Consider the following 22,352-nt stretch of genomic DNA (forward strand, 5'->3'; position numbering starts at 1 on the left):
TTGAATTAGGCTGTCAAAGGACTATGGGCTCCCTAACAAAACAAGGGGACATGACAATATGCCTGACCTGCTTGGCCAGTCAGTGTTACCCCTTCAGGAGAGTATCTGCCAGTATTGGCAAAGGACAAAGTACTCACCAACTGGAGAATATCCTCATCTTTGGGCATGATGGAGAGTTCCAAAGCATCTTCACTGCAGAGAAGGATTTAAAAAAGAAAAAAGAAAAGAGTAAGTGTAAACAAGAACTCTAGACCCCACTACACTGTAGTCAAACTGCCACCACCCCTCAAAGCAGTAGCAAATTCTGGGCAAGACTCCAGGGCAGAAGTTCAGGGCTGAATAAGCAGGAGGGCCCCAAATGAAGCAGCAGGAGCCTACCATCTTTTGAAGTCAAGTAAGACACAGAAAAATGTCAAGAGGGGACCTCTCCAACTCCAAAGATGTCCAGATTCAAAAATTAAATAATCTGAGTGCTCCCCTGATCTCAGTGTATCTCAGCTCTCTCTCACACACTCACATTTCCTTTTCCTAGTCCAGTTAGGGGGCACCAGGGTTAAATATAACAGATTGTCATTTACCACAGGCATAGCTACAATATGAACAGGCCACCATACTTCTCTAGCAAGCCAGAGCTGTCAATGTAGAGCCATCTTCTTACCATCCCAACCCTCGTCCAAGCCGCTCCCTACACTGCCACAACAGGAGAGTGAAATTAACACTAAGCAAATGCATCTAACTGCACCCTGACATAATATTTTGTTTAATAAAACATAGCCTCAGAAGGCTGCATTGCTGTGTGGAAAAATAGCACAGGAGGGAGCGAATAGGAGCACTTAACCCTTTGCCCACAGGTCATTTTTCTGCTAAAACAAAAACAACAAAAAACTGCTATGCTGCTTTACCTGCAATGGAGTTCAAGATACACCAAGGTATGTTAAATATTTTTGCATTGAACAGTTTGCTTTGTGGGACAGAGCTCATTTGGTAGAACCTCTCCTCACTTGCTCTCACTCATATCACGTGATTGTGGCTTGGCTAAAGGGGCCTCCTGAAGAGCCCTTTCCCCAATTCATAGTCCTTTCACCTTCATGAAGCAGAGAAGCCAGTAGTAAGAAGGTCAGTGCAAGGGGACCTCTTGCCTTACAAGATCAAATCAGGAAGCGAATTACAACATTTTAAGAAATATTTCTTTATTTTTGCTTGTTTGGAACTTAACAGCATTGCCCAGCACTTGATCCTCAAGTGTATATATCTCAGAGTGTCTAACAAACAAAGGGGGGGAAAGAAACAAAATTAAATTAAAAGTGTAGCTATATATAAAGCACAAAAGCCCTAGCAGAAAACCAAAACATTAGATTAAAACCACTTTCAGTTATTGTTTAAAATCACTATGGATTTTTTTAAAAATGCTTGGCACCAAATGGACATTTCTAGTGCCACTGTATACATATCCACTCAAAGGGAAGTCCCACTGAGTTCAACAGGGCTTCCTTCAAGATTATAGGGACATAACTGTGCTGTAAGAGTAGGTAGCACCAGGCAAGCCTCCTAGAGGAGAACACTCCACAAACGACCAGGGTGCCACAGGATGCCACTGAGACAAGTCTCTCAGTGGTTGCTACCCAACCCAGACACCCACATATGGGTCTCAGCTGATGGCCTCAGTACATGGGCAGGTACCCTCAGAAGATGACAGCCTTTTATGTACCAGGCCCCAAGCCATATTGCAAGGACTGCTTTACATCAAGTCAGAGTAACAGTCCATCTACCTCACTACGCCTATGCTAACTTGGCAGCAGGTTAAGGTTTCAGGTTACAAGAAGCCTTTTCTGGTCTTGTTACTGGAGGTCTTTTAACTGGAAATGCCCAAGACGGAGTCTCTGTCTTGACGAACGGGATGACATCACATCACATGTTTCTTTTACTAGAGGTTACCGGGGAGATGTGTGGGCTAGACATGAGTCAGTAGCAGCTACTTGTCCTACATAACATCTAGTTAGGCCTGCAGATTTTAACCAGAAATTCTCCTAGCTCAGAACTCGCACTCAGCAGTTCCGTACTACAATGAGCAGTTCAAAATAGTTAATAGCTATTTAATCCAGTGGATTCATTGGCAAGAAGGCCCCTCCCCTGAGGCCAGATTGTGTCAAACATACGTTTCCCCATTCTAAGTTTTGTTTTCATTCTCTCTTCTTTAGTTTTTACCTCAGGTGGAAAAAGTCAACTGTTTCTTTCCCTCAAAGATGAGGGGAAAATATTCCCCAGTTCCAGGCGCCGGCTTTGGAATTTGTGGCGACCAGGCGTTTGGGATTTTTCCAGCTCCAATTTTCCCTGTGTACTCCAGCCAACTCTGAAGAGGGCCACAAGCCAGAAAGAGGGGGGAAATAGTCCATACCAAGCTTTTCACAAGCCTTGCAAATCCTCAAATGAGCAATGTTTTCAGTTGCTTTTTGCAGCTTGTCTGTCAAGTTGTCCTCTCTGTTTTCTCTGGATAGGTTATCTTTTTCCACACGCCTTTGATGCTTGTGGGCCAGGCATTTTATATATATAGTTCCCTAGCTGGATTGATTTCACTTTGTACATTCTCCATTCTCTATATTTAGGTCTCCTGCTCAGGTCAGGTTTTCCTCCCTGCATCCCATATGCAATTCTCAAGGCTAACTGGGTATGAGGCTTAATACCACATAACAAAACAGAGAAAGGTAGTGGCCTTTATCAAGCCATTTTCTGTATGGTTCAAGAACACATAAATCTTCTAAGTGTTGAATGCAGAGCTGCTGGTGGTCTAGAAAATGGATACATCTTCAGAACAGCCTAGGAGGCTGAGGCACTTAAGCCCATCATTAGACACACCAAACAACTCACTTAACACACCTGAGGAACCAGCATTTACAGATTATGAGGATAAAACCACAAGTTGAGAGAAACATAACTTACTGCAAGTTCTTGTATTCGCCTGCTTTGTATTATTTTTTTAAATCTCATGTCCTGACATCACCACACTGTGAACATCCCCGGTCACCAACAGCAGCCCAAGATATTGAGGGATGAAGACAACAACTTGACACAGGGATGTTATTTTCAGAGGCAGCTCCATGATTTTTGTGAAATGCAGTTCTGCCCTAAGAACATGGTAAGCAGAAAGGCCTAATGGAAGGCCCATATTATCAGCATTTATCATTTGTGTAGTCCCTAAAATTTCCTAGGCGCTGTACAAACAAGACAGCACTACACACAGGCTTGCAATATTGGGACACTAACAAAAAGAAAATGGAACTGGGGTTCTCTGTATTCTGATTTAGATCAACAGTGCCACCTAGAGTGTCTGGGATTTTGTTCTGCTGCAGGGAACTCTGAACAAATATTTTGAAATTTATCCTTTTTGTCACAAGAGGCAACTGGCCAAAGCTGGCTAGCGCTTTTACAATGCAAATGTAAAGTTGCTAAGCAGGTCTGAACAGCTTCTAAATAAAATTTTAACTGGTTAATTAGACCACTAATCAGACAATCAGACCAGTAATTAGAAATCAGAAATGGAGCCTACCTCACCACCGGACAAAACAACACTCGCTCACCACCAAGGGATGAACATTTACTGTTCTGTTTCCCATAAATATGTGAGATTTTACCTTCACTCTTAAGTCTTCCAGAAAATAACTGATCAGTAGCTGAAATATGCTTTCTCTTTCAAAGAATATCCATTCTGTTAGAAATTGTGTAAATGGTCTGAAATCCAAGAGTCTACTCAAGAAAGTAACATGAAACTAGTTAGTTTAGACTGAGCTTATTGATGTTAGCTGGGAATTTTGTATGTGGAGCTGTAATTTGTTGCCTGCCTTCCTCCAGAAATCTCGTTTATACTTGATATTTGGCTGTTCTGTTTTAAATTAGAATTTCTCACTATATTCTTTGCTGGGTTCAAGACTACATGGATGTTAAGCGCCCTCTTGTGTTCATAGGATATTTTACAAAGTCTTGTTAAATGTTCAGTCTTTTGAGCTGTGGGAATGTGAATCCAATGTTTCTTCTTCTCTCTATTTCTCCAATAGTTGGGCTGAAGAGCAAGATCCTTGACAAAAGGGTGTAGAAACTCCACAAGCAGCTGGGAAGACTAAGGTGTGGCAGGTTTAACATAACTGATTTTACCTTATAATTCTTTTTGAAGAATAATTGTAAAGAAGGGGATTTGCCTGTAAATAACCTGCACCCTCACCTGTAGCATGAGGGAGCAAGCAAATTCAGGTACTGTCTTAATGGCATATAACTGAGCATATAGTGAACAGCTGGAATGGCTACTGAGTGGAAAAGGAGGAACCAATATGGCAGCCAAGCCTAGGTGGTCTAATGGAGTAGGCTTTGTTGACTGTCCTCTCATGCAGATGCAGACAGACTGATGGCTGCTGGTGGAAATGGTTATGATGGAAGAAGAATAAAAAGGCAATCTGTCTCAGCAAACCAAATAGGAACAGCCTCATATGGTCACTTTCAGGTGGGCAATACCTGGTTCACATAACAAGATATCCCAAGTATGGGCTGAGTATGGGTTCTTGTTTTCTGGGCTGCTGTACAGGGGAACCCAGCTTTGCCAATACACCATGAGTTGTTAACCTCGAACAACCCAGAATTCACAAGCCAATAACAAATGATGTGTTCTCTTCATGGGTTGTTCATGGTTTTAAAAAAATGGTTTGTTAAGCACAATTAGGTTCCAGCAATCACAGCAACAGCCCACAATTCAGTGACCACTCATGGGCTGTTGTGCTGCATGAATAAGTCTGTGAACAAAGCAGTTGTCATGTTAACTGCTATAAAACAGTGGCTACAAATCAGCACTAATATGCTGATCAGAGCAAGTGGAGAAGAGTTGGAGCTGAAGAAAAAACATGCAGAAAACAGATGAATTATAAAGATGCCCACCATACAATACTCTTTGTATTGTACTTTATGTTTTCAACTATTTGTATGGCATTTAACTCTTTTAATGAAAAATAATATTAACAATAAACATAATATTTTAATCCACTCAGAATGTTGGTGACTGGGTAAATTAGGTAATATGATGAATAAACATAAAGAAGGAAGGACAGACGGATGGACAGAAGGAGAGACAGAGAGACACTGAAGACATGTGATTGCGAGGGGCAGTTAGAAAAAAGCCTAAAGAGAAGTCTAATGAGTAACAAGACCTGAGGAGACATAAGGAAAGACATGTGCTTTTGTTCAGAGACCTATTAAATCAGGGGTCTCAAACTCGCAGCCCGCGGGCCAATTGCCGGGACAGGCGGGGCATGGGGAAGGGGCCCTGCGGCCTTCAAAGCGTCGGCGGCACCCGGGCCGGCCTCCGGGAGCGACACAGGATGAGCGGCCCACCACCACCGCTTGATGCAGCCCAGCCTCACCCAGACTCTACTTCCAGCAGCCCCCAGGTAAGTTGAGTTTGAGACCCCTGTATTAAATAATCTCAGCAACCTTCTGAAGTTATATAGAAAGTTTCCAGTGCATAACATTTTGGAAATATATGTACTGAAGAACAGAGTGTATATGTGCAAAATAAAGGATCTAATTTAAGCTTTCTCTTCTGCAATCACAAAGACTTATGAACTGAAAGAAAGGAAAGGAAATGCCTCAGAGGCTATAATCTTAATTTTTTTTTCCATGAAAAAGGTCAGATATCTGACTTAGCAAAATTGGTTAGACTCCTAATGCCATGAAGTCCATGTGATAAAAAGGGTTATTTTGACATGACTTTAAAAGGCAAGTTTGCAGAAAACAACAACTCACCAGTTCTGAATGAGGCCAATCACCTGTGAATAGGTTTTCCCAATTATGCTTTCACCATTCACTTTGACAAGCCGGTCTCCTAAAAAAGAAAACAGGAAACAAAGAAAGCCTGACCAAGGGCATTTCCAGACACAGCTTTTCTTTTATTGTTATCCCATGTCATGCATAGAATTTTACAGGGGCTCCAGGTGGTGGCACCTGACCCTCCTGTCTTTTTCCCTTATCACAGAAAATCTGTCAAGGAGTGAAAGACAGAAAGGATGCATCATGCCCTATGAGTAAGAGTGTTAGAAGCCCTAGATCTGGAAACATCCCTAAACAAATGAATGTGAGTCAAACCTGGAACTGAAGGAATATGTTGTAGGGGGAGAGGTGTCTTTTTGAAAAGGAAGGACATCTAAAACATATACTGGTTACATATAAAGGACTATGCATTACTTAGAGGATGATCAGGAGATAAGTTCACAGGTCCATTTGGGCCTCACAGGCAAATCTTTGGGACCACCCTGTGGGTTCAAGGGTGGGAAACTAGAGCAACTGTGGAACATCACTACAAATGTGCATACAATGCTCAGCTCTGACTTTACTAACAATAGGGCCACCAAATGGCCCAGACAAGAAAAGAATGGCCAGAAGGCTACTATAGCAGGATCTCCAGTTAGGAGAAAGAAGACATTCTTCTCACCTGTCCGGAGGCCAGCCTGGTGTGCTGGCCCATCTTCCTTCACACTTTTCACAAATATGGTGTCCATGGGTTCCAGGCGGTTCCGTGATGGAGCTGTATCACAGTGGAAGAAGGAAAGAAATGGGACACTAGGAGTCTTGATACCCGTTATTTTTGTTATTGTGGTCTTCTGTGATTTAACCACATAATTGGGATTGCAGAAATGGAGTCATAATAGCTCATTCCATGTGATTTGGAAGGCTGACTATGATACTAACTGGCAAAGGAGTTACGTATATTGAGGACCAGCCTTGCCTGAAAAATAATCACAGCATAACCCAATCCAAAGCATGGGCAGTTGTGCCACCTATGACCATTAGCAGCCCTCAAAGCTGGATAGTCTGCAATGCCCAGTATCTACCCCTTAAGGGTGACAGATTGAGGCTCCCAGAAAAGCCAAATGTATTCTATCAATGCTAAAGAACAGTGATGTGTTCCGATGGCATCAGATCTGCTCAGCTCAAAATCCTGCCTCAAGGCACTGGAGCTGCAGACCTGTCCTTCAACCAGAGAAGGAGGCAAAGAGTAGGACTATTAACTGCAACAAAGTTATTTTCAGTCAAAGCCTCCTTCCAGTTAACTTAGAAGAAATCACAGAACTTCCCCTTAATCTTGGCACTCAGAGAGACCAGCACAAATAAAGTTGGACTAGATTGGAGGTATGGTAAGGGGCTAGACTCCTTGTTTTAAGTACAGGATATAATGCAGTATTGTCAAGGTGGAATGGGAGGATATAATGAAGTATTTGAGGCTTTAAAGAGACGAAGAAGCTGCTTCTAAGGGTACTCTAGGTCTGGAACCTGGTTGTTAGATAAGAGACCATGGATCCTGTAGGGTCAAGACTACAACTGACAGCAAAACTAAATGAGTTCTTTTATATCAGCCATGTTGAACCTCTGTCAGCCTGGGGACAAAGTCCATTCTGCAAAAGCTCTTGGGGGATGCATTTCAGTGGTTTGTGGGGCAAAAATATTTTTTTTAAACTAGCATGTTTTAATTTAATGCTCATATTGCCAGAAACTACTGAGAGACACTGCAAAGATACGACTAAGATATCACACTATACAATCCTTCCTTTGAATCACTTCAGATTCATAGTTTGACTGGGTATGGGGGTTTGGGGAGAGATTTGCAAGGAGACCTGAGGGGCAGTGGAGAGAAAAGGCAGCTTTGCAGCATGACAAAACCCTGTCCCTGCAGGATTCTATGTTACAGAGAACAACAAAGAAGGATTAAGAGACAGAGGGAGCCCTGCTATGCCATCTCTTGGAGTGCCTACATCAGTGAGAAGCAATGTTTCTCTCTATAGGAAGCAATGGTCCACAGATTGCAAGAAAATTGCAAGAAATCAAGAAGAATATGTGTGAATAGACACATCAGAGCATTCTGGAGAAACTTCCCCCATACAAGACTTCACTGCACTCATTTTTTTTTTCATCTGGAAACAGGTTGGGAATGTACTTCTGTACTTACAACAGTCTGATTCACAAAATATAGGTTGTTAAATTGTAGACTGCTGTTACTTGAGAACCTTGCACTATAGTTTAAGTATGGGTTGTTAACCACAAAACAATCCATAAGAGAACCTATGGTTTGTTGCTGGGTTGTTCTAAAGAACTGTTTGCCTTGTTCATGACAGATAGTGTTTTCATAAGGCAAGGTAGACTGGGCTTACCCATAGGTTTCAGTCCAACACATATGGAGGGCACCAGGTTGGGCAAGGCTAATTCACTAGTGGATCTTAGAACATTTTCTGTTAGATACTGTGGCACCTCCTAATTGGAGGGATCGCTGCTCAGCGAAATTGTTTTCTTCCAGCAAATTACATCTGGTGATGTTAAATAAAAATGTACACTTAGCTAAACATTCCTTAACTGTTAATATATCCTGAGCATATACTTTCACTTTGTAAAAAAAAAAAAACACACTGGTGGACCTCAGTGCTGATCACTGACCTATATTCTCACACACATAACCGAAACCAATTACCTGAGGCATGACAACGGAAGTGTAACTACATACCTGTTCTGTTTCCATTTTCTTCTTCCTGCAAGAGAGAGAGAGAAAGATTTTGACCATGCCAAAATGTCTTCCCACTCCAACATCAACAACAGCAAGAGAGAAAGGGTGAGCTGTTTAACTTTTTGCCACCAGCTGGTTTTCTCCTTAAAATTGCCCAACTGAAGCTACTTATCTTGAAGGAGAAAAAGATATGGGAACATACATTTTGCCTAGCATGGGACAGCTCGAGCAGGTGATTTTGGGAGGATAAACTGATTGATTTAAAGGGTTAAGCACCCCAACCCACTCCTGATTGCAGCCTGCAGTGCTTACATTTTGTTTTTAAAATGACTTAGGAAATCCCATGGACCACTGTACACTTTGTTGTTTGGCCTCTTCATGCAAATGCCAATAAAAGACTTAAGAGCTTTCCTCATATTTTCTGTTAATTCTCTGTTGGATTTTACAAGACAGCTCATCATATAAATGTTTGCATTTCTATCTGATGCTCTTCTCAGGTCAAAATGTCCAGCCAGCCTCAACTGAAATTACCATTCTTAGTTACTGAAGCTGACAGAGAAATGCCTGTTATTACCTCAGTTGGTACTTATCCCAAACTTCCAGGAGAGTATTCATGATAAAATTGCTATTTTTGTAATATCTGTGACTCTCATTCTTTTTTATCCATGCTAATGAACACTCTACAAAAATACAGAACTGATCTTCAGTCATACAATAAAAATCAGTTCAACTCTTTGCATCATAAGTATACATTTAGAATTTCATAAACCTCATTTTCCTCAATGATCATACATTACCTTTATTTTAACCCCAGATTTCTTACTATACAAGATGAAATAAATAAATTTTTTGGCCAATCACGCAACACTCAAGTATTGTAATACATTCCACAATACAAATATTAACTTAAGGAGAATATTTCTTTTAAATGGTATTAATGCCACTTAGGAAAGACAATAATACTGCTCATATCATGATATCTTCTTGTATGTCCTTAATATATGCAGAAAGATTGTTTTTAAACTAGTTACCACTTTTCCTTAGCAGGAATGACAAAATTTGTGAATTTGGCTTCTCTCAGTTTCTCATTTTTCAAGCAGTTTATGAACTTTCTTTTTTCAAGTATACATGAAAATTCTTATGCATTATTTTTTACATTTCTTTAACATACACATTTTCTGTGTAATTCTGCTTAAGGTGCATGTTCCTTACAAGCAATTTCCTCTTATATAATGCATTTTATATATTGTTTTCATGGCTAATGTACATATTACATATACATATTTCATGTTTATACATATTTTCATATGAATTTTCTCTGAATATATGTATTTTGTTTGCATTTTTACATTGAAGAACTATACTGAACATTCAGGAAATATTGGTATAGTAAGTGAGAACTTTTATAATTGCTCCATTATTATACATGGATTCCTTTGAAATGTTTTCAGTTTTTCTCAAATATTTTCTTTCTTTTTTAAAGAAAAGTTGCAGTGCCTGGTTTTCCAGCATCTTGGGAAAAGCCAGACTGTAGCTAACATTTAAGTAATTCAAATGGGACTGTCCAAATACATAACCATTTGTGCATAATTGGCCTATGTATCCAGGAAAAATAGGAGGTTGGCCCTGAATGTGAAATGTTGTTAAAACAAACACAATCTGGTAGCTGGTTACACAGAGCAACTACTAAGTTATTTTGTGAAGGATTTATTAAGGGGTTGCTTGACTCTGAAGAAGATAAGATTATACTGGATGATAGGAGGGCAGCACAAATGGAAAACAAATTTTCCCATCTCTCTTCATGAATTCCATGGATCACAGCCATTTTTGTGCCTTTTCAGAATAATGGGGTGGATCCAGATTTAGTCATTCTTAGAGAAAATGCACTGAAATCAATGGGAGTTAAGTTAGTTATGAGTTACACAACTTTCCTTCTATTAAAATGATTAGGCTTTGCTAAGTTGTTCCTTAAGTTTAACACCCCGTTCCTCACAAGTTTAAACCACCCCTACCCTGGTAAGATTCCTGTACTAACAGGCCTTTGTCCCATCCCATATATCCCACCCCATCCTTCCTGCACTATTCTATCTCATATACAAGCTTTAGCCAACTTTGCTTTAAGATAATATGGGTTAAGCTAGGCATAAAATTACATATAATGCAAAGCAGCCCTAAATAGCTAACCACTGTGAATAAAGGCCATAGCATAAAAACAGCTTCCACTACCCTGACAGAAAAACAACTCAGCTGACCTCCTCTCCATACTATGAATATGGCTTGCAAATACATCTACAACTCAATTTAAAAAAAACAGCAGCAGCACAAATAGTAATCCATCAGTTTGCAAAGTTTAACTCTCCTTTCCGGATACAGGGTTTCTGGATACAGGCTTTCTGGATTTTTATGATCATGCACAATGCTGAGTAAGACTCAACCTTGCAAAATAGCAGATTTCTATTCTGCACAGCAATGTTATCCATAAGATGGGTTAGGAAATGGCTCCATTCCAGCTGTTGGGGGCCTGGGCAAACCTGGCTTCTCAAGTCTGGCTTTTTGGCTGGGATTTGTCCCTGAAGACATGCTATCATTGTTTTAGGAGGAAATGGCAATCCACCTCCCATTTCTGAGTATCTGAAACAAAAGAACCCCAGCCAGGTGAGCTAAGCCACCTAATAATGAGCTGCCAACCCTCACATTGTCCCTTTTGTGCTGCACCACCCACTGTCCTTTGAGAGAGTGCAGGCTGTCTTCTGGGCACCCACAGGATGGGGATTTAAATGGAAGGAAGAAAAAGTTTGCTTCTAGCTGGCATCATGTTTACTTATTTTGTTACAGTTTATTAGTTATCACCCGTTAGACAAAGCTCTCTAGGTAGGTCATAAAAGAAACTTAGAAGTCTAAGATATAATAATATGGTAAAATATATTAAAATGGTCATTTCAAACAGTATAAAAGCTAAAGAGCAGCAAAAATGCAAACATCAACAATTCACTGATGCTGTTTTTTTTAAAAGCAAAGGGTAAAAAGTCTAGTGCCAGAAAGACCACATTTTAGGATTAGAACTTACATGTGTCACAAAAATTGAGTTCCTAAAAAACAGTTCCTTATATAACAGTATCTATAATAAAAACAAAAAGGCTCATGCTGCAATAAGAAATAAATTGATATTAATAATTTAAAAACTGCCAGCTTGATCTCCCAGGAATGAATGTATAAATAAGGAAGTGCTAGACTCTGGAAGATGGAAGTATCCAGTATGCATAATTTACACTGCAATCCTCAATGCACATTTACTAAAAAGTTGCTCCACATTCAATGAGGCTTATTTATAGGTAAGTGTGCACAGGATAGCAAGTTTTATATTCTTCTGCAATTCTTTTTCTTTTAGCAGCAAGAAGATGCTACTGAGGATGAATGGAGATGTCTCCAAGCTTTACTTCTACAGGACTAGCAATTTATGCTTACCTTAAGTGAAAATAGAGATATCACCCTAATCAGCACACAGGCAAGTATCTGTCAATTAGTTCCATTGTTTCAAGGTGAGCCTAAGCCTATTGTTAGTTTTTCTGTATTCCGTGGCAGAAGCTGATGGGTATGTGGCACCCACCAAGATTATTATTAGTAGTGTACACTGCATTTATATCCCTTCTTTTTTCCTCTTGCAAGAAACTTAACGGGGCTTACATAGCTCCATTTTCACAACAGCCCTGTGAGCTGGGTTAGGCTGAGAGTGACTGACTGGCTCAGAGGCACCCAGTGAGCTCCAAGGCTGAGCAAGGACAAGAATCTGCATCTCCTAGGTTCCCAGTCCAACACTAACCACACCACTACACTGGCTCTATAAAATGCCACTTTTATAGGCTATGGCTGCCATATAAATTCTTCCACAATGCCACTAGATGCTGCTGCACTGAGATGCAAGTCATCGTAAGGGAATTAAAATGGCAGTAAAGAAAAAATCATGAGCTTAAATAGACTCCGGGGGATGGTGGAGGACAGGAAGGCATGGAGGAATGTTGTCCATGGGGTTGCAATGGGTCGGACATGACTTCTCGACTAACAACAACAAAGAAGAAATGGCAGCCACCCAGTGCACTGGGTCAGTGGTAGTGTTAATGGCTGTCTGAGGCTGCCTAATGGAGCCAAATTTCAACATGCCTGCCTTCAGATATAGACAAAAAAGTATAAATAATGTTGTAAATAATCTATCAGGCCAGGTGGAAGTGGGGGTGGAGTATTGCAAGCAAAATAAAGGGGAGAATAGGGAGTATGTTGTGGACCAAGGCCACAACCCATGGCAAGAGCACCCTCACCTGAGAGGGAATTTTACACATCCTTGTTAGTGCAACAGGGCCATCCTGTCTGTAAAGAATCAGGGATGGTCGCTTGAAATCATACCAGACAAGCATTTTGGATTTTGACTTGACAACAATTAGGCTGACACACTCCAGGTAAGTTCAGTTAAAAACCCACCATCCCCAGTTGTTTGTCCTGACTGGGGAGTATGAGATTTGTGGCCTGATACATCTGGAGGGCACCAGGTTGAGGAATACTGCAATACAATATATACTAATCTTTCAGTTCGGGCAAATAGCCTGAGGACCCAAGAAGGGAAATGATCATGGACTGTGGCTGCTGTCTGGAACCAGGAAGCAAGCAGCAGTTTCAGAGGAATTAGAAGAAGGAAGGAAGGGAGAAAAAGAAATTAAATTTATAGAGAGTAGCTGAGTCACCCCACTTCAATCATTCCATGCAAATCACACCCACGTGTCCCCAAGTAAGTGTATTTCAAAAAAGAATTTGGAGAGCAAACAGCTCTAGATGACTTTAAGAAGTGAGCCAAGTTGCATACTGCTGGGGAAAGGCAAAATTCTCCCATGGAGAACCTCTACTTAGCACAAGTTTTGTTGTCCAACAGTTGAATCCAATCAGAGGGAATGGAAACAATGCTTTGCATTTCCTAAAATGCCTGGAACAGTTGCCTCCTTGCCGCACCCCTCCTCTAAGCCAGTCTCTGTTGAAACAGTTAAACACCAAACATGACTATATTTAGCACCTTTATTATCCAGGCCAAATGATGCCCGCATGCACTTGGGTTTGTGTGCATGTCAGCTAGAGGGGCTGTCCTTGAGATTTTGCCTTCACTGTGGTGTGATGCGTGTTGACAAGATCTAATGCTCAAAGGAGAACAGTGAGTTGGAATCTTCACTCTAAATCCTGGATGACAAGCAAGGGGCACTATGACAATGGGGCCTGGGAGAGGGCCCTTTCTTTTTCAGAGGTGGTCCTCATGCTAGGGCTGCAGAGAAATTCACACCCACGTGCAAGATAGAATATATAATTCAGAGTGGAAAGCCACAGGTGGTTCTGTGATATAAAAATGTAAAAGCACATGCAAAAAATGTAAGCGGATTTATCAAGGCTCCCACCAACAAGTTCCTCACTGTGCCTTTGGCTAATGTGCAATGGGCATGCAGGAAATGTACTGGCATCATCCTGCCAGGGAACTGCTTGTCCTTGCATATATCTTTCCAACTAGACTTTCCTTTAGAAAGAAGCAGGAAATGGACTGGACCTGTATCTTTCTAGGTCCCACTATTGCCCCTTGGTGTGTTGTGCTTCATTCTTGGTGCACACCTACCTGATTGGGCTTCTGTCTCTGAGACAAGGGGAAGGAGGAGGTTGAGCTCCATCCTACCTGGGAATGCAGCAAGTGTGGGGCTTTCATCCTGTACTTTCAGCCTTTCCTATTCTAGGAAGGGGAGGGAGCTTTTGTTTGTGTGTTCAAGTATTTAATGAGTGGACAATTAATAGCTCTCCAGATATTTTGGCCTACAGCTCTCATCTGCTCTAAGCAGCATTTCCAATAGGGAGAGATGATGGAAGTTGTATGCCAACATATCTGAAGGACCACAAATTGCCCACCCCGAATTATATTGCAGAATTTGGTGTAACCTTCCATGTGTCTTTCTATGCTGGGGATGAGGAAGGTTGAAGAGACCAATAAGAAATTAGAGGTTTCCTTTTAGTGGTTGTATGTGGCCTGCCCCTTGTGATCACAGCTGTTACAGAAGGGGCTAACTGAACGGATACCTTCCCACAGATCTTTAGCAACTATTTTTAAAAAAATGGTGGCATAAGTGCTTATTTCAGCCCTCTGGCCTGGCATCACTACCTGGGACACTAAGGATTTTTGCTGGGGCTTACTTGCCTCAAGAGGACCCATCAGGGCTGATGTCTAGCTTGGGACTCCTTGGGACACTTATTGCCACTTAAGCTCCCAGGTGGTGGTGCTGTTGAAACTTTTCGTCTATATTAAATTTATCCAATTCTTTTTGCAGCTATCAGCATTTCCTCTGAACCTCTAAAATAATGAATTACTGATGGTGATATGCACAAGCCAAAGAGGCATCCCTGCTGAAGAGTCATATCCACATATTTCAGGGTAAAGATGTCTCCCTCTTTCTCCGTTCAATATAAAGGATGGGAATTGAGGATTTTTTGAACTCTTGCCATAGCTTCCATGAATAGATATAACTTTTGAAGGTACTGGAAACTTAAAAGCTTTTGCCTGTGGAGGACTTGTTCTCCTTTGTCTGGCTGACCTCAGCCTAAGCTCCCCGATCAAGCATGCATGACCTTCCTAGGGATAAAAGCATCCAGGTTAAGTTCAAGTTTTTGTCTGATCTAGGTTCCACATTGTCCTTGGACATCCTATGTTGTTGTCGTCCTTTCCTCTCACCCAGCCTCTTGCCTTTGTCCCGGATCCTCAGTTCCTGCTCCCGGATCTGCTGGAGTAGACAGCCCAGCTGTCATTTGCTCTCCACCCACCCCCTGGCTCTGATTCACCTCTGTGCTTGCTGATGTGACTGGACAGTCTTCCTGGGTTTTGACCCTGGCTCTCATCTGCTTCCCGCTGGCTGTGTTCCCACATCACGATGACACCCTCCATGCTACAGTTTTGAAATATAGTGCTTATTTTCTACAAAAACTCACAGAGACCTACATCTTTGAATTACTGCATTCTAATTACCTGAATTTAGACAGCTTAATCGGTATGTGATGTGGGGTATATTTACATAGAGAACATCCTCCTCCCACAACTAGCAGGACATTAATGCTTTGCTGTTCAGGCAGACAGCTCAATAGGGAAATGTGAAAGGGCCTCCATACCTTTTGGCCACTAGTTCTAAGATAGTGCAGAGACTAGTGCAGAGATAGTGCAGACTTTCAACATTACAAAGTCTACTTAAATTTTTAAATGCACCAAAGTGTTTTGAATTTACAAAACAAGAGTGCAAATTCCAGACTGCTTGAGGCATAATTGTTGCTGTTAGTCATGAAGTCGTGCCCAACCCCATGGACAACATTCCTCCAGACTCTCCTGTCCTCCACCATCCCTTCAAGTCCTCACTGGAGGAGGGACGAAGTAGTCTTCAGCTTACTGTCTATAGCTAACAGGCCAGGATATTTGATGCCTGCTGTTGGTGTGGTGCCCCATATCTCTTCACCTCACTGAATATGTTTAGGAGGCTGGTCAAAATATTCTCCTTCAGCAAGGTCCTTGAGAGCTTAATATTGCTGGTGTTCTTAATATTGCTGCTGCTCTGTTTTTAATGTATTTCATTCATTATACTGAATTCTATATAAAGGTAAAGTCTGCATATTGGCTGACAAGAGAATTTTCAGAAGAAACAAAAAGTGGAGTTAGAAAAGGTGTAGAGCCCAGGGCTGGGGGTGTTTCTTTGAGTCAACGTCCTCTTTCCTCCCACATATTCCTTGGTGGGTTGTGTTTTCCCATCGGCAATGGCGGGCCTCTATCCCCATTCTCTTCTCCATGTGTATGAGGTAACCTGTTGTGTCTATCACCCTGCAGGGCTCGAGGAAGTGATGAAGTCACTGATGACAGCTGCCAAAGAATGCCTGCTTCCACCCCAGTGAATCACCTCAGTCGAAACCCAGCCTCTGTATCTGGAGACCCACCCTGCCAGAGCTACTTGCTCTGGAGATGGAGGCATTCCAAATAGACTGCTGACATTCCACTGTGGGTTCTATTCCTTTGCTTTTATTTTTGGGTGATCTGGCTAATAAGCTTATGCTAAATATGCAGTTTTGATGTAATGAGCAAAGACAAAGCACGTGTGAGCTGTCTTTAATTACATTCATCCTGTGTTTTCTTTCCCTTCATCCTATTGATTTCTCCTTGGTTTAATTTTCTTTTGAGGCAAGGATGAGTTTTTGACTTGTTCTCCCTCTAAATGCCACATGTGTTGATGGCATTATATAAAAACAACAAAAGGTCTTGGTTTGTGAAGAAGAATAAGATCAGTACTGAGATGAAGCATATCACAAATATTTTCAGCAGGGGAACAAAAGAAAAAGCCTCCAATTTACACAGGATTCTGTGTAAAAGTTCCACTAATTCTTCTACACTGCCCCTTATCCTCAACTGACTTCATTTGATCTCAGTGACATAAGTAAGTGACCAAATCTAATTGGCATCAAGATGCCAATATAGCATCAAGATGTTACTTTTCATTGTAAAATTCCTGTGGCTGGGATGACCCTGTGATGAATCCAGGAACTAAAAAGAGGCAGTAGTCAAGAAGGAAAAATGTGCCAAAGCAGCAAAAGCCAGAGAAAACAATGGCACTTAAACAGTTTGGGTGGGTTTTTAGGTTGTGATTATATAAAGTGTTTTTTCTTTTTTTCCTCTTTACTTCATTGAACTAATTTTTTAAAAATCTGAAAATGGAAAGTAGAAAATATCTCTCATATCCCAGGAGAAGGCTGAGGTCAATCTGGGGTCTGGAAATGTGTCTGCCAAACTACCAGTGGCAAACGTGTAATTAAGCAATTTATTATGAGATCTGGAGGTACTTTGAAACAGCAAAACAGTATCAGCAAGACATTATGCATCTTCCAAATGCCTCTAAAGCACATCACATCTCAGACCCAATCACAGTTCCAGTCATGCTGGACTTTGAAAGCAGCAAAATGTCTTGCTGCTTCTAAACACCTCTAAAATTCAGTGTGATCTCATATCCCACATCTTCGCCAAAGTAGGTAAGGGACAAAGGGTGGTGTTTGCCACAGATTTTGGCTGACTACCAAAGACAGCCAGAAATTGTGGGCACAACTCACGTGTACTCAGTCATTGGTGGCAAACAGTGCAAGCAGCAAAGCAAAGATATGTTGCTAGGGTACTCTGCCTTTTGCTAGGTCTCTACTCTGTTTTACTTTCCAAACCGAGACTGGGATACTTGTGGTTCTTCAGATGTTTTGACATGCAGTTCCCATGAGCCCTCACCCTCTGTCTCTGCTGGTTTGGGCTGATGTAGACCAAAGCATGTAGTGGGCCATAAATTGCATACCCGTTTGACCTCTTTCATCAGCTTTCTGCAAGACTCCTCTTTGAGTTGCCATAGCTCAGTGGTAGAGCACTTGTTTAATACACAGAAGGGCCCCAGTTCCATCCTTGGCATCTCTAGATAGCAGCAACCAAGAGAGCTGCTGCCAGTCACTGTGCAGATAATACTGAGCTGGCTCAAGAGCCAACTCACTACAAGACAGGTTCCTATGCTCCATCCTCCTTGCATTACCTAGCTTCATCTCCACCACCTGCACAGCCATTGTTTACCATACAGACAGATCAGCTCCTTCCAAAATACTTTTAACACCCTCTGAACACCTCCAAAATTCAGTGTGATGCTATGTCCAACGTCTTCTCCAAGCCTGGGAAGGGTTCCTGGTGGTTGGTTTGCTGTTCTGTCCTCAAGGATTCCCTGTTTAGACCTGGCCATTGCCTGCAGTGTGCTGTCTGCCTGTCTCCCCTCTGGGGCTCTGATCCTCAGCGTATTATTACTGTCCTGCACTTCCACATTCTGGCCAGGATTCTCCCAATACCAAAAATCATTTCTTGATGATTTGAGAGTTTCAGCATTTCAGGGACAGTTAATACAGACTACTTTTGGATGGCTCTGTCTAAACGGTGGAAGGGAATGGGGGAGGGAAGAGAGACAGTCTTTTGTCCAAATCATGGACCACAACAGTTACCCTTTTGTCCAGATAAAGCTGACACTGCAGAAAAGGACAGACAGGGAGCGGTTTAATGCCTACCCCAATCCCATCTCCTCCCCACCAACATCCAATGCCTTTGAACTTATCTGGCAAAGAATCCATTTTCCCTTTCAGAAATGACAAAAGAAAAAAAAAGGAGTGAGGTCTCTGATCTGTGAGAGCCGGAAAGCTGGCTCTCTTTTGCAGAGATGATGCTTCTATGCCAAACATTTCATCTGAATGAAATGGGACATCAGCAAAAGTTCCAGGGAATTTGGAACTATGCTGGGGGGGGGGGGCAACTTCCAAAGACAGTGGCACTCCTTGCATCCTCCTAGATATGATAAAGCAGCATGTTGAATGCCCAAGCAGCCAAATTCAATTTCAGGTCTTGAGGGTAGCATTCTAGTGGTGGTTTTAGCTCCCACTCAGCCATTAAGCTTATGGGGGACTTTGGGCCAGTCACTGACTCTTACCTTCCCTACCTCAAAGTGCTGTTGTGAGGATAATATGGAGAGGAGAAGAAGGGTTATGTAAACCCACATTGCAAGGAAACAAAGTATGAGAGGCAGAATGGTAGTGTTCATATGGTATGTTCCTCTGAAAGAGGGAGTGAGAGCACAATAGAGAGAAAACTAGCTTGTCAGGTAGAAAGTCAAGCTAGAACCCTTCTCCCTGCCATTAAGGGCGAAGTGATACATAACACAAAAGAGCCACAACTATATCTTCCATTATTTTTAACTTGGTTGCACATGCTGCTTTGCCACAGAGCTTACTTTCAACAGGAGCAAAATCCTGGCTCTCTGGTAAGACTATTTGTAAGAAACGTGTTTGCAAATAGAGCCGCTGAATTTATGATTATTGACATGCATTTGACATTTCTTAAATTACTGTGTGCTGGTCAGAAGAGGGAATGGCAGGAAGTCTAAACTAGATTACAATATCTTGGATCAAAATCCAATTTAAAGGAAACAAATCCAGCAGGCTGTGTCCCTGATCCTGATGCAAGATAGTGTGCAGGCCAAATGCAGCAGACTCCTGTGGGCTAAATTCTGCAAAATTCCAAACCCAATGGAAACTGTTTCTGCATTCAAAAATCAAGCTTATTTAAATTCAGGGAAAGCAGGAACAAAAACTTCAGTTATGTATGTCGGACTTCTAAAAGATCATCAACCAGAGATTAGATACACTCATAACTAGGGATAGCACTGGAAGGAAACAGAGAAGTCAATAAAAATTACCTTCTGAAAAAGGAAAGAAAAAAGATCCCCTGGAGGCTGACAGGTAATAAATCAAAAAAAGCTGTTAACTGGATTTGTTAGCAGCTGGATTTGCTTTGGGCAGTTTGTAGCAAACTTGTGGAATTTGCAGCCATGGGCACAAGGTACAAATCAACAAGCTCAGCAAATTTGCGAGGGTCAAAGTGGGTCAAAGCAAATAAGCCTAAAGACAAAGGATGAAACCACTACATCCAGCCAGTTCATCAGAAATAAAAATATGCCCACAGACTTGTAGCTCAGTGGTACAATATGTGCTTTGCTTCCTGCATGCCTTGTTTTAATGAGAAATCGCCACTTTTTTGCCAATACTGCATTTCAGTGAATTGTGGCCCCGGAGAAAATACAGTCCCTGATGGGTTCCTGGGGGAAATCAGCCACTGGACCCTAAAAAGTTGTCCACCTCTGAAGTGAAGCTAAGAAAGTGAAGCTGTGGGTTAGGCAGACAAACAATCCAGCTCAGTATATGGGAGCTTCAAACTGGCACAACATGAAAGTTCCCAGGTGGTCCTACCCTACTGACCAGACCCAGACCTGCTCAGCCTCAGTAAAAGCGTGGCACCATGTGCCCCCAAAACCATTTCCAGGGCTATTGCTACATGCACAGTTCTGAAACACACCCTGCACACTCCACAGATCAGGAGGGTGTTATGCCAATAAAGGTTCCTTGACCTGACTGGATCCAAGAGGGTCATTACCTTCATGTTGGAATGAACTGCTGACTCTGGGGGGTAGACAATGAAATGGCGGAGGGTGAATCCATAACCCCCCTGTGTGTTCTTGTGCAGCACCACCGTCTTCGGCCCCACCCAGGGGAAGGATTCCACAGGGGCCGCATTGGCATTTGTGGCTGTACCATCTCTCTGGCCCAGCTTTGGCTGTTGAAGAACAATTCAAAGAGAAGAGTTAGCAAATCATAAGGTACAGATGGAATCTGGAGCAGAAGGAAAATCCCCTCTACCTCCCTCCTACCCTTATGTCCATCTCTTTCTCCACACACATACACTCACACAGCATCAGTTTTCTCCAATCTAGCACTTTTTAGATATTTTGGACTACAACTCCCAGCAACTCCCAACTATCTATGCTGGTCCAACATACCTGGAGGACCACAGGACAGAGAGAGTTCTATAGGATGAATACAACTTTTGCAAGATCAGAAAAGGGTCTGCTTGGCAGCAAGTACATTTCCACATGTATGGGTGGAGAAGACAGGGAGCATTTTTAAAGATCTTGGCACTGGGATATTCCTGGATAGTATCCAATTTCCCAGTGCCCCTGGCCTCAGTGCCTCTTTCATGACAGAAGCCAAGCCAATCCTTTGTCAGGGCACCCAGGACTCCAGTTGGAAATCCAATATGGAGAGAAAGAGTTCAGCTTTTCCACAAGAATTAAACATGGTGTGGTAAGGGGAATTGATAAGCTTGTAAAAACCCTATTTTAATTTTTATGAACTTTTCAGCTGAATTTATTTTCTGCATCAAATCTACCCAGTTGGAATAAGGTGACATTATACATCAAATAAATAATACAGTGTCTGGCAAGCTTCTGCGGTTCCCCTACCACTACCACAGTGCCCCGCCCCCGCCAAAAAAAATCCCAATAAAAATGTTTGACTAGAGATGGTAATGGGATAAAAGAAACAAGCATGTCCACTCATACCAGATTTGGATCACTTAAAAATATTTATTTAGCTGAAAAAAAGTTAAACTATAGGCTAGTGTGTACTCTTCAGATCTCTCTTCAGGCATGGAAACCTCAGTGATATACACATCAATGCCTTAAGCAGACAGCAGCATGTGTAGGCATCTGGACCTCTGTAATGGTCAGCCCAGGTAAAAATGCTAGAAGCCTTTTCCGTCATGGCCTGCTCAACAGAGGAGAATGTTAGGCTGGTTACATCCCTACTTCCTAGGGCTGTTGGGAGGATAAAACAGGAGAACCTGTAATTATGCCCCCCTGAGCTCCATCTAGGAAGGACAGCACATGAATGGGATTACCATCACCAATATTGCTAACCTCCTCTCCATTTCTATACCAGGTCCAGCCAATATCCAACAAGTAACAGTGAGAAAGCTTAAGAGTGGTAGTGGAATCATTGCCTCATTAGATTGAGATTTAAGTTTAGGAAATGATTCTAACATAACAAGCTTCTAAATTTACCCTAAGAGGCAGAACAAAAACCAAGAGCTCCTCACTGATAAGAATCTGGACATAAAAATTACTACATACTCCCAATGCAAGAAAAGTCTGATTTAGGGCAACTTGGAGCTCATTATAAGTGTTGCTAGAACAAAAAGGGAGAAAAACAAACAACTGTGGAGTTCAAATAGGTTGGATTTGAACATGTAGACTTTCTCTCAGTGACACCAGCCACATGTTTGAGAAAGCATGCAAGGAATGAAGATTTTAGTTACATTATTTTACTGCATTTAAAGAAATATCTTAAGTCTGCCCAATAATAAATGTTCTCTGGGTGTAACTAAAGA

General features: G+C 41.8%; 1 protein-coding gene across 6 annotated transcripts in view; it reads right to left on the reverse strand.

Annotated features, from left to right (window-relative positions):
- ARHGAP23 (Rho GTPase activating protein 23) overlaps nt 1-22,352 on the reverse strand; it is a 149,020-nt gene that overhangs the window by 53,428 nt on the left and 73,240 nt on the right. For 5 of the 6 annotated variants that reach the window (XM_044444733.1, XM_044444738.1, XM_044444736.1 and 2 more), the window contains exons 2-6: nt 20,562-20,741; nt 8,528-8,552; nt 6,467-6,559; nt 5,782-5,860; nt 138-192 (exon numbers count right to left, since the gene is read on the reverse strand). In XM_044444733.1, the coding sequence (XP_044300668.1) occupies nt 138-192; nt 5,782-5,860; nt 6,467-6,559; nt 8,528-8,552; nt 20,562-20,741 (432 nt within the window). Of the gene's footprint in view, nt 1-137; nt 193-5,781; nt 5,861-6,466; nt 6,560-8,527; nt 8,553-20,561; nt 20,742-22,352 lie in introns of those variants that run through there. The other variant, XM_044444734.1, reaches the window with a different exon arrangement.

The sequence above is a fragment of the Varanus komodoensis genome, unplaced genomic scaffold (genome assembly GCF_004798865.1).
Source record: "Varanus komodoensis strain SLA01 unplaced genomic scaffold, ASM479886v1 scaffold45, whole genome shotgun sequence".
NCBI lineage: Eukaryota > Metazoa > Chordata > Lepidosauria > Squamata > Varanidae > Varanus > Varanus komodoensis.